At 42.9% G+C, this 13,481-nt stretch overlaps 1 protein-coding gene across 8 annotated transcripts in view; it reads left to right on the top strand.

The window, feature by feature from the left end:
* clcn3 (chloride channel 3) overlaps positions 1-13,481 on the top strand; it is a 29,346-nt gene that overhangs the window by 879 nt on the left and 14,986 nt on the right. For 3 of the 8 annotated variants that reach the window (XM_046379836.1, XM_046379838.1, XM_046379839.1), the window contains exon 2: positions 5,683-5,864. The exons of 1 other annotated variant lie outside the window; for it this stretch is intronic. In XM_046379836.1, the coding sequence (XP_046235792.1) occupies positions 5,702-5,864 (163 nt within the window). In that variant the 5' untranslated portion in view covers positions 5,683-5,701. 4 more of the 8 variants (XM_046379840.1, XM_046379837.1, XM_046379843.1 and 1 more) reach the window with 4 other exon arrangements.

Genomic DNA, 13,481 nt, shown 5'->3' with positions numbered 1-13,481 from the left:
TGGTTTGCCTTGACTGGTTCTTCTTCTTCTTCTTCTTTTTTTTTTAATTAAGTTGTGAATATCGCCTGAAAACAACACAACATGGCTCATCATGCTGTTCGTTGGCCTTCACTATAGCGCTCACATGATTAGTCGATGAATCAGTTAGTCGACAGAAAATTATTCAGTAATTTATTTTGAAATGCATTCGTTGATTAAGTCATTTTTGGCGGAAATGCCAAAATTTCACTTGTTACAGGCACAGTTTGTTTGCTCAGTCCCCTCTTATTGTAAACTGAATAATTTCTGGACTGTTTCATGGATAAATTAAGTAGTTTCAATATATATATATAAAAGCTGTTTATTGTGATTGTAAATTGATGTTTATCTGTGTAGAGACAAGTATGTAGTGTGAACAACTGCCACACATATTGTAATTGTAAATTGAATTTGCCTGTTCCTGCATTCAAAATACTCATGAAAACAAATCTTTATCAAAGTCCTAACATTTTTCTGATACTGAAATTTTGTGGTATTAAATAAACGCAGAAATAAGTAAGTCACTTTGGCTGGGGCCTGATAATATGTAATTTTGTACCTATAGAAATAAAACTCAGTTGACTTGACTACATCCTATAATTAAAATAATTTAGTCTACATGGGCGTCCGAAGATATTTAGCTCACAGTCATATAAACCACACAACAGATGTAAACCCTCCCTCATTTTGCATGTCCAACATGCCGAGGTCAGGGGATTGTACATATGTACCCGAGTACACCCAAGTTAATGTTTCCCTGCTGTTAACTGTTCTCTCTTAGGTATTCAGTTGTATATTTATGATTTATGATTATCCGGCTGTCCTCTCAATGCACAGTCAAGAGTCTCTGGCATCTTTTACACTTTCCCCCCAGAGGTTACAGCAGGTCAACTCATAGGCGCTGCAACGCTCCTTATTTGATTTGCTATCGTTGCTGGTTTAATCAGCGCTCCTGATTGTGTTATGTTTGTCTGGAGTGTTTCCCTTCCTTCTGTTAAGCATGGCCTCAGAGTTTCATTCACAGTGGGACAGTGAGACGTCACATTAAAGTGGTTAACCCCCCCCCGTTTGTATATGACAGGTAATCTCAGAAGCAGGGGGTCATATGATTATGACATGATCATAATGAGATGTGAGACCTGATCTTCCTCATTGATCAGCAGCACACAATTGTCGCATGTTGAGATACCTTCATGAACTTGAAACCAACACTGATCTGGTGGATGTTGAATTAGGATTTCCTTCTCTTTTTTTTTTTAAACATTATGGGATGTGTCCATTGCTGTCTCACAAGCGAAATGGTGTTCTCAGACTGGCGTAGGCTGGATGAAATCGATAGCTGAGAAAGACACACACACCCACAGAAGGCTCTCTTGAATGGCTGCTTCTCTTTTACTTTCGCTGCAGGCCAGATCAGACATGTTTTATTCATCTTTCAGTATTCATTTTGTAATTTTTGCATGATGTCCATGTCTCCATCCTACTCAGTCATCTCAAGTTGCAGCCAACGGTCATTTCACTAGTAATTAGCCTGTTATTTTTTAGGATAAATTAATTATTGTGATCAGAAGCTAAAAAGTAAATGTTTGCCTGTAAGAATAACAATAAGACAGCCGAGTTATGAGTTCACAATAACCAAAATGAAAAAAAAGTGCACAGCCTTCAGCACAATGTAGAGGCACACAAACATGTCTTTTCAATGTAAAAGGATGTCATTGAATAAGCGATTTATCCTTTCATCGGAATAGGAGGACAGCTTTTTAGCTTTTTGTAATTAGCTTTTAATTTCACACAGATTTTATTTTTTTTATTTGTTTCAAATCAAATATAACTGAACATTTTGACCAAAAAAATTACATTTTTCAAAGTCACTTTGAGCTCTGGTAAATTGCAGTGGGCATTTGTTATAATTCAGTGAACCAAGATGAATAGATTACCACTTACTAATCTCATCCACTGAAAACTGTAATTACTCCATGTAGTACCTGACATTTATTGTAAAGAGAAGAGTTTATTCAGAGGATTTGCACTGTGGTCCTTATTTTGTCAAAGTGACATCAACACATGACTGCACAACCTCAGCGCTTAGTCAGTGTCAGTGATGCAGTCGGTCCTGCGATTGGCTCCCTGTTGTGTTGGAGCTGCTGTATGGCGGCTGGTGTTGCTACAAAGCGATCCATATATATCGACCGCTCTCCTTCCTTTTGTAAAGGATGTGTGTCAACTTATTGGCCCCGTCAGTGGAGGAGGTGTGAGCCCGTCAGGTAACAGGAGGGTGAACAAAAAAAACAAAACGAAACAAAAAAAAAAAACGCTGAGTCACAGCCCAGCAACAGCCGTCAGGACAACACCTCCATAGTGACCAGGCAGAGGAAGATACGTGCAACGTTTTGTTACCTCGTTGTTGATTACACTGCTGTTATCGACTGTCCGCACACACACACCCCTCCCTGTCCTTTGCTTATCCACATCCTCAGACAGAGAAATGAAATCTGACACGTTGGGTAGTAGCTCTCCAATAATTTACACACTCAAGTCTCCCTGGCAGGCTGTTTTGATTACTGTTGCAAAGAAAGCGGGGAAACATGAAAAAGTAGGCTGTCATAATTACTGCTATCAAGTGTCACCAGCAGAGAGAAACAGAAGGAAAGACGACAAGTCTTTCTAAAGACCACCGTTAAGAGGCTCTAGCAGCACAGTTCGTTTAACACTGGGGCTGTCTGTCTGAAAAGGTAATTGCACACCTTAAACAGGCATTTGCCGTGTGAATTTGCAGCATCACCTGTTGTGCTAATGTGGGTCTTCTCTTTAAATCCAAGAACGACCAACAAAAGCTTAGTTTTCGAGTCCATGCAGTCAAAAGAGCTAAAGGAAGTTCGGTTTGTTTAAGCAGAATGGTTTTAATGCCAGTCTGGTGCTCTGGGCCACATCTCAATGATTGTGCAGCGTAACTCGACTTCACAGGGCAAAGACAGGGCATGAGTTCACCAACAAGATCTCTGCCTCGACACTGACCCTGCAGACAAGCTAAATTGAATTCATGGCCACGCTGATTTGATATAGCTCAAAGGGAAGTCCTGTTTCTTGGTGAATCAGTGTGGTTGTTGTTGTTGTGAGGAGAGTTTTTGTCTCACATTACAGCATTTTCACCAGAGAGAATTAGTGGTCCTCAGTTTCATTGTTGGTGATTGGAGAGAAAACGTTTGGTTATGATAGGCTGAGTAGGGATAGGGTATTACTATCATCCTAAATTGTGTAAATTTATTTGTTGAGGCTGCAGTTCCCCACAGCTAAAGGAAAAGGGTCGTCACTGTTGCCTGGGCCTTATTTGGGCTTACATTAGCTTACTGGATATTAATCAGCCAGTTGCAGTACAGAACTGCCAAAGATAAAGTGGCCGACTCACTACAGATCATCATCACAGTATTTCAAAAAATGAAGGGATACTTTAAAAATAGTTTGTTTGTGGTATATATTTAGGTTAAAGCAAATTTTGTCTCCTAAAAGTAAAATATTGATAATGATATCAGCCTCAAAAGTGCAGACCGAATTTTATTGTGAGTTTACAAAACTGACAATAGTTTTGTGATTGTAGCCTAGTGCTTTATCCCTGTGTGGTGTCTGTCTTTGTTCCTGTGGTTGGCTGGCAGACCTCCTGCCTCCCCGGTAGGCCGAGACATTGGAGACACGACGGGATGCCCGCTCGCTAGTAACCGAACCTTCAAAAGCATGCGGCGCAACCGGACATGCAAACACGTTTGACAGACTCAACCCAGAGACAGCAGCACAGCAGCAGTTCTCTGCTTGATTCACTCTCTGAAGGCAGACATTAGACAGAAAGCACATAGCATTGGTGTTTGCTGGTGAGTCAAATATTTAATGCTTTTTTGATTTTTTATTAATGTACAGATTTGAGATTTTTAAAATGTTTGCTTCATTCTGAAACACACTATTTCTTTTAAAGCTCTTCATCTCTTGCTGAGATCCTCAAACAGTGAAAGTACATTTTCTCTTCACCTGCTTTGGCATTCACTTCTTTCCATGAACCCTTGCTGTAATCTTTTTGTTACAAAAGCACTTTTCACGGTTTTAGAGAAATCCACCTCTGTAATTGATTGAGCTGACTCCAGCTTTTTCTTTTTTTCACTTCCCCTTTTTTTTTTTGTTTTCGTAACTGTGGACTTTCATGAATGTCACTTTTCAAAGTCTGTAGAAGTTTTAAAGTAGGAAACCAAATCCATTCAGGTTGATATGGAGGGAGCTTAAAAATCTATTAGGCCTGAGTCTTTTGTCACAGAGATATGGAGGAACATAGAGTCACCTGTCAGACTGTAAAGGATTAGAGAAGAGCAGTCAGGCTGCAGAAACAGGACACATTAATTGTCTGTCCTTCTCCTAAACTCTTTTCCTCTCTTTTTCTTCATTGCTTTGTGACTCATCATTCATCGAGGCTGATATTCATATGAATATCTTATCCGTAATCTTCGGGAGTCCTTGGTCTGTCATTGTGCCTGGCCTGTGATGATCATTTCAGGTCCCAACTGTCACCACCCGAGTCACGTTTGCGAGAACTGATTCTGGTGTAGTTTCCACGTTCTCCACAGGGGGGTGATATTTGAGCAGAGGTGAGGCGCTGTGTGTTGACGCACCGCTGCTGTCTTTGGTCCAGCAGTGTTATTGTCATCAGAATCATCCTCTCATTGTACAGAAGGATGTCCGTGTGCCATTTTAATCCCTCATTTTATAAATACGCCACCTGTCTGTGCAGCGAACAGAGCGTTCAACATCAAATGTCGTGAAATTTCATGTATTGTCGAAAGGAAGCGATCAAATTAAATAAAAGTTTAATAATTTATTCTATCACTCTCCATTTTCTCTATTCTTAGAGATTACGTGGTTATTTTATGGAAGAAATTTGGAAATAATTCTGAAATTACTGTGAAATAAAACGGTGCAAATAGAATTGACTGATGGAAGAATGCTGGCAAGTTGATTGAGATGTTGGCTTTTATAGCAGGTGGGGCTGATAGTTTTTGTCCTATTAGATTTATTGATCAGGTCCAAATGTCTTTTTTCCTTGCATCTGTGTTCATGCGATCTAAATATTTGTTCTAAATCATTCCACCTCATTGCAGCTGTGGGGCTCATTAGGTTACTTTATTTCATTATCATCATCATCATCATCATCATCCAACCTCTCGCTCTCCATCTCAGGCCCCCTGACAGGCCGCATTCATCTGGAACTCTAATGGATCGTCTGTACCCCTGCTCTCTCATTCTGCCCACACCTCCTTCCCTTTTTGTTTTACTTGATCTTCCACCGCCCTCCTGCAGTCACAGTGTTTCTGTCAGGTTGTCCCTACAGTCTCAAGGTTATCCGCCTGTGAATATGTAGCTGATACTTCTGCACAGCGAAGGCACCAGTTGTCTTATTCTCCAAACTTGAATGCTTGTGCTAAACTCTGGTGACTGTTTGTGATTTTCTTGCGGTGTGTGTCCTTCTGTTTTTCCTGTTTAATGTTCATCAGTATGCCTGTTAATAAACTAACCTACTCATCAGTATACCTGACTGACTGTTCACCTTGTAGCCTCTATAATCTAGCGTCCTCACAAACCCGGTGTGTATATCTCCACCACTCCCCTCCCTGCCTCCTTATCATCCAGGGCACCGGCGCGTTGCTAAATGGAGTCAGAGCAGCTGTACCACAGGGGCTACTGCAGGAACAGCTACAACAGCATCGCCAGCGCCAGCAGTGACGAGGAGCTGCTGGATGGAGCCGGCGTCATCATGGACTTCCACACCACTGAGGACGACAACCTGCTGGATGGGGACGCTGCCTCCCCAGGTAGGGAGCAGGGGAAACCTCCGAATACCTGCTGCATTCGTTTGATTGGTCCTTTTTGAGCTTCCCCTCCATGACCCAGGCTTTGATGAGCCCCCGATTCTCTCTCTCAAGTCAGAATCTTTGAATACTTTCTGAGCTTCCTGTCGTGCCCTGTCTTGAAGTCAAGTTTATCTTCTGGTTCAGCCTTGGCCAGACTAGGCAGACATATCGCTGCACCGGTTATGAGTCCCCCAAGTAAAAATGTCAAGATGCATCAAGTGTGTGTGTTTGCTTGCTTGTGTCGCCGTCCTGTGATGTGGCCCGGCTATCATCTGCTTCCTCCTCATCTCCATCCACACCAATCCACTGCTCCACATGCCATCTTGAACTGAAGCAGCCTTAAAAAAATGGTTATGAAAGCACTCTTTGGAAAAGAAAGAAAAAAAGAAAATGGCTATAGACAACCATGAGCAATCACCTGAACTCTGACGTCAACATAGCTTTCAGAATTTTGTTGTGGTTTTCATTCAACAGATAAAGTTGGCTCAAATGACCTAAATATGACCTTTAACTTCACCGGTAAAAGTTCTTAAGAAACTTAACGTCATGTGCGTGTGGATGCCGAGAAAAATTATACATTATTATTATTTTCAAATCTGTTTGTAAATTGATCTGTTTGCTCATGGATTGATTAGTTTCATCATTTGTGAAATCTTTGTCTTTGTCTTTGTCCAGTTAAACTATTAATGATTTGCTTGATAACCATTTATATTGACCCTTCCTGTTTCCCGCAGTGTGTTGTGTGATCTCACTGCCACTTTCACGTGTGCTTTGGCCTTGCTTGTCGATCCACCTCCATCTTTGGCTCTTTGCTTATGTCGATTGGTCTTTCCTGTCAGGTAGCAATGAAAGATGGGTGGTAGTAATAGTACAGACACGTGGCAGAGTCTCTGTGGTTTGTTTTGTTTTTTTGTATTCATAAATTCATAAATGAGTCACCAGCTGGCTAAATATAGAAGCGCTTGGGTGGAGCATGGTGTAGATGTGAGACACAGTGGTTTGAGCGCATTAACACCAGACAGTGACGTATTTCTTCTGCACTTTTTAAAGAGCGTCTTGAGACATTGTGCTTTCTGCTGAGTTACGTGATAAGTTCTGACTATTGCCTCAGTCATAGTTAGACTGATCTCTGCCGTGCTCCTGGTCATTACATAATTGTAGTACGACCTGTCGTATCAGTGCAGTCACCTCATTCATTCAGCAGCTTGGTGGCACCCTGACTGGTTTAACTGGTGTCCCTTTAACATCCAGTCTGCTGCATCTGGTTTGTTCTTCTTTGTCTAAGAAAATGTGCCAATTCCTCTCTGGTCCCCCCCCCACCACACCACCACCTTTGACTTCCAGCTGATCAAACAGAAAACACACACGCTGAGAAGTTGTGTCAGAGGCGTTGGATGAGCTTGGCTCTCCAAACATGAACACTTTGCGTTTGATTTGAATGTTTGATTGTGCTTTTTGAACACAGAAAGAGCAAACACCTGTTCTTTTTAAAATCTGTCTCAGGTGTGGCAGAGAGGTTTTTTTCTTGTCCACTTGAATTGGATAATTAGGATTAATTTCCCTTTGAGGTAGTTTTGGGAATTCACATCAGCTTTGTAGAAACAATATTGATTGACAAGCCTTTTTTTCCATATGTAGATGAATTTTCTTCTAAATTTTTATGATTTCTGAGTGTAAACTCAGCCTATTCATTATTGAAGAGGAGTCTGTGGGTGACCAGGTTGCTCAGCAGGAAACACAAAGATGCTTTAACTTTAGGGTGGAGCATGTATAGTGCAGCAGGACGCAGACAGACACTTTCTCTGGTATCTCAGCATGATCACATTGCAGGACTTATAATCTGGGATGTGGCTGATTTTGGGGAGTACCTGATTTTCTTTGGGATTTTATGTCTTTGCTGTATCACTTTACAAACAGAGGTAGTAGACTGTGTTTACGTACTGCATGTGTGTTTATGTAAGAGGGATTGCATTTCACTGTCCCCAGTCTGTGCCTCATACTGTTTGACTCTTTGAAACTGGACCTTTGGTGCGAAAGGTGAAAGCAGGGAGTAACCCTAACCACTTCCACCACTTCCACTGCCGCTGCTGCCACAAATGGACAGCAAACTTCAGTGACGCTATCAGACACACAACACATAACTGCTACTGCCATACAGTGAAAAGGTTTTTCCAGTTGTTGAAGAAAGCTGATAAGCAGTTTGGTATTAACCAGGTCATAACAAGGGCTAACAATCATTTATAGCTTTTATTTGTCTTGATTACAGTTTCTCAATGTCACAGACCTTGTAATGTGCCATTCAAGACCTGCCAGTCTAGTAAGTCTTGATTCGTGTGTGGCGTGCACAGGCATTCCCATGAACCAGTTTGGCTGCCAGCTGGTGTGAGCAAGCGTTTCAGGAAATCTCTGGATGAATGCCCTTCCTTGAAGTCGGTGCGGTGTCTGTCTTTGCCTCTCTGTGCTATTTTTACGTGGTTACGAGTGGGTGGGTTCATAGAAAAGCTTGTCAGGACCTCCTCTGGACTGCAGTGCGAGCGAGCAAGAGGCTGGCTCACTCTGTAGCCCGTGGAGAAACTTTTTTGTTTGCCTAGTAGGCGTAAAGGAGAATAAATGGAGCGGTGCTTTGGAGAATGAGGGTCCTTGAACTGAAAAGGATTGTCTGTGCTCTCTTATCTCACTGGATTACGGAGACACTGGAGAGCTTTCTGACTTTATGTTGATTTGTTACTTTGACGTCCTGGCTGGGACTCGCTGAGCAGGCAGTTACTAACTATGGCTGACATCACCTGTGTCAGGAGCCCTGCTGAAAGGTAAGGGGCCATGTGTGTCTAAGGAATGACTGTTTTTATATTATAGTTACAACAGAGCTACAGTGTGGGAAATCTCAAGGTCCCATTATTTAGTCCCGAAAGACCTGATGTTAGCTGCATTGTTTCGTACAATAACAGATGATTAGACCAAGTTTACACAGCACCTTCCACCTTGAACACAGTGACTGTGTGGTTCATTTGGGATTTTACCCATGAAAATAGTATAAAGAAGGGAGGAGCTTCTTCCACATTAAAGTCTGTCTTGCTTTGTGGCACAGATGCTATGAGAAGCCCAGATGTTGTCTCTCATGTTTGATTCATATCTCGCCGGTGGAGTGAAGATAAGAAATTGAGCAGTGCCGTGTGTCTGATTTTGGCTTGTTCTCTCCTACAGTCTCTTAAGCAGTATTTCAATTTCATTTTCTCTTTCCGTGCTGAAGGCAAGGTTCAGAAATAAAATATCAATGCAAGTTGGCAAATACCTCCCATGAGTAAGTTGTTATTTTTTGTTGGTACAATCACAAAATCTTATTTCAATCCATCTATGAATAGTGATTTTGATCCAAATTGGAAAAATACGCTGTGGAAAGTTTTCTTCTTTTATCAGTTCAGACTGTAACCACAGATACAGACAAGTGTGACTTTTTCCTCTCCCAATACTTATTCCAGTACCCTGACTCATGGGGCAATCATTACTTCAGTCAGTATACAAGTGATAGCAGAGACATTTAATTTTTTGATACTGGAAAAATAAAACATCTAAATTGGTCGAATATGCTTTTCACAAGTTGGTATCAGGCACAATTCCCATCCAGTGAACTAGATCGATTCCTCTACCTCCAGCTAAAAAAATATTTTCCATATTGATTAATCAGCCAAATACATTTTTAATCCGTCTTTTACCCTGCAAGATGTCAGACAATCTGTGAAAACTGACATATTCGGGTCCCTTTTTTGGTCCAAACAGCACGTCCGAAAACCTAAACATATTCAGGTTATCGTTGTGGGATACAAATAAAACAGGAAAAATTGATTCAGTAAATTCTTTGAATTTGCTTGAGAATAACTTTTAACAATTAACGCTTGCAAATAAACTTTGAACAATAAAGTAAAAATAGTTCATATTTTCAGCTGCATTATCAAGCACAAACAAACACCCCTGCGACCCGGCACAATGGTCTCTCCCGTACAGGCAGGGCTCACTGAGCTCCCCCTAGTAACCAAGCAGGCGCGGCTGACCGGCCTGGTGTGATCGTCCTTGCCTGTGAGTGTGTGTGCTTGTGATGACATCAGCTCTAGCAGTCAGCTGCTGCAGTAGAGAGAGAAAAAGAAAAAGGAGGAGGGGGGGGACATTGAAACACACACACACACACGGCAGTCCCGCTCGTCTTCTTTTGGTAAACATGGCAGCGACTGACACACACGCAGCGAGCAGTGCGTACTGAAGCCTAACTTAGCTTAGGCGAGCCTCGTCTCCGCTGTCAACATGGAGGAGGAGGACACGGCGGCCGACCCTTACTTGCCCTACGACGGGGGAGGGGACACCATCCCCCTGCAGGAGATCCCTAAAAGAGGTACGCCATGTCCCCTCTTGTTTTTTCCCCTCCATCTCCATGATTCTCTCCTTTCCTCACGCTGATGACAGTGGCAGCCCTCCTCCTCCTCCTTATTGCACAGTGAGTGTTTGTAGCCATATGGCAGGCAGGCAGGCAGACGCAGGTTAAACAAACCGCATGTTCTGCTGGTGAGGCATGGAAATCGTGGACTGCCGGTGTGGATTAGAAGCTGCTACGTCTGTGGGAGCAAAACCGCTCTCTGGCTAGTTTATTTCACCATTCACCTCTCACCCCGTTAATGATTCACCACCAGTGTGTGTGCACGGCAGCCAGAGATAATAAGATAAAGAGAGGGTTGATTTAGTCAGAAGGCTCGGGCTTTGGCCTGTAAGCAGCAGCGGGCTAAAGGCAACATCGTGGGCATCCATTTTAATTTCCCAACACAGAGGCTCAGTCAGGCTTTGACTACATCTGGACTGGATGTTCACAGATCTAGGTTGTGTTGTTATTGTTGAAGTGTTTTACAATGTCCCTGCAATGTGAGGACACCTGTTGGCCACATTCAGGACGCCACCTCACATTACATCAGTCATATCGGGCTCCTCAGGGTGAAGGCATGCAGTCAAACTGTGCAAAATTGTCACTTGTTTTTCCAGGACTGATTTGGCTTATCACGTTGTTAGACTTTCCTGCATGGCCTTTAGAGAGGTTTCCATTCAGTTCTGTGTGTGTGGCGAGGGTGGGGGTTTTCCTCCAGGCCTTGTTAGATTTTTACGGTGAGCGAGCAGAGACGAAAAGCCCCTGGTGAGTTCAGGATGGATCCGCTGCTGCCTGCATCCATTTTGTGCAAAGGGACGTCCATACATCTAAGCTCTAATTTCTTCTGTCTTTACAGCATTAATAGCAAAATTAGAACAAATAGATCACTTTTAGGACATTGACCTTAAACGCTGGCCTTGTCTCAAATATACAGAAACAATCATGTCACATGTAAACACCCAAAGGAAAGTTGTGTAAAAGGGGCGTTCAAGTCCTCGGGCTCTTCCATTTATTTGTTGGCTTTCTTTGGGTAGCTCCAGGGATTCCCTCCGTCTGCTCATCATACTGGCTCTTTAGGCTATAAGGAGGTTGTCAGGGTCAGTTTACAATGCTGATCACATGATGGCTGAGCAGACTAACCCCCTCTCCAACCGGACTGACCCGGGGTGTCCTAGCCGACTGCCTCTAAACCTCTCTGATCTGATTTACTCAACAGTTGTAGGGAAGTGCAGGGAAATGCAGGGGTGGTCTTCGGACTGAAGCAGTCAGACCTGGAGTGAGACACAGAAACCTCTCTCTGGTGCTCATTTCCCACCTCGCTGATCGTAGTATCACAGGAAGCCCCACTAGTGATTTTGAGAAGTGGTATTACTGACAGTCTGCAAGTCTGTGTGTGCACTTACGAGGCTTTTAGCTCCGATGCAGGCAGACGAGAATTGCTGTGTCACTGTACTTATGCACGAGGGAAAGAAACCGAAGCCTTCCTTTTATGTGTGCGAGTGTGTCTTTTTGTCAGCATGCCTGCTGAACCGTTGGAGCGTGATGCTGGCGATGTGCTCGTATGCAGTCCCCGTCAGCCTGCGTTTAATGTGGCGTCACCCTCGCTTGATTCAGCTGATGGGTGCGATCTATCATATCAGTCAAATCCCATGTTTTTTTTCTGAGCATTGTTTCTTCAATTAATGAACCTGTCCTGGATTTTCTGGTGTATTTTCGCTCCCTCGCTTCTGTTCTTTTTGTGGTTCTTCTTACTAAATGTGCACTTCTGGATCCTTTTATGTTGATGACGTATTTTCATCTAATGCATCAGAATTAGCCAGGCTGGGATTTGTTTAGTGTAGATTAGCATTATAAACATTCCCAGCTGTCAGAGGTTGAGATCAAGATGCTCGGTATAAGAGCTATAACTCACATTGCATTGTTTACGGTAGGTTATTTGAGGAAGAGCCACGTTCTTCTACTTCTACAGGAAGGTTACATCTCAGACCTCCGTATCTGACTGCTTTTGTTGAGTCACCAACATCGTCATTCCTCCTCGTCTTTACTTGCGCGCGCACACACACACACACACACACACATACACTGCGCAGACTGTAGCCGTCACCCAGAAATCAAAATGGAAAATGACCCTCAGTCTCCCTGCAGAGCCCGACACTCTTACTGCTGCTGACTCTGCAGCAGCTTACACACTCACTTCCCTTTTCTCCTCTCTGGTCACGATGCGTATCAGCTGGTCAGATGACAGCCACACTTCGTCGTCTTGTCCCTGCTTCTTATGGAAATTCTCGCCGAAGGGTTTTCGATTTATTCCTTCTCTCCCGCCTCCCATCAAACATCAAAGGCTGTGATATGAGCTAATAAGCTGCACTTTCAAAGGCTCTGTCATGGCCCACATTGGCGACGTGGGAAATCTTTGGGAAGCAGACTTCATCTTCTGCTTGTCTCGGGCAAAAAAAAAATGTCGCTAGTGTTCTTTAAGGGAGCTTTATATTCTATGCTTTGATGCAAAGCATAGAGTGATTTAAACTGCTTATAATTTTCTATCTTGTTGTGGATTCATTTTTGGTGAACTGAGTTATGTAACCTATTTATTGCATGGCAACACCCGGGTATGTAAGAGGCCTTGTTTCTCACGAGCCCAGCTGTAGTTGGACCCTGGAGATTAAAATGTATAGGGGAAATGCGTATGTTGGCTGCTCAGATGACCTCGTGTCAGTCAAGTGGCATTACTCTTGCCCACATTTCTGCATTCACACCTTTATCCTCAGCAGAATGAAAGCATGTTGATCTACAGTTTTATTGTCGGAGGTTGGAAAGAATCAGGTTGCAAGGTGGGAAAACATTTTGTGTAATCTGTGGACGTTCACAACAGGTTATGCTTGTGTCCCATGATTATTTTGACTAATAACACACACTAAACAGAAGCTTTGCGTGAATCTCTGCATCTCCCTTTTGTCTGCGTCTCACACTGTGCTGCCTTTGTACTGCAGTCAAAGAAGCAGTCTCACATATTTGTGTCATCACAAGTAGGACGATTAGGCTTAGCCTTTCCCACAATCTCAGATGTGGGAGGAAGGGCTGTCCCTTATTTATCAAACACACTTTGTGCTAGAGTGATGTGAATTTTAGGTTAATGTTAATGTGATGGTCCTCTACACTTGAATGCTGGGGTC

This window comes from Scatophagus argus, chromosome 23, assembly GCF_020382885.2.
Source record: "Scatophagus argus isolate fScaArg1 chromosome 23, fScaArg1.pri, whole genome shotgun sequence".
Lineage (NCBI taxonomy): Eukaryota > Metazoa > Chordata > Actinopteri > Scatophagidae > Scatophagus > Scatophagus argus.
This window is presented reverse-complemented; position numbering and strand designations above follow the sequence as displayed.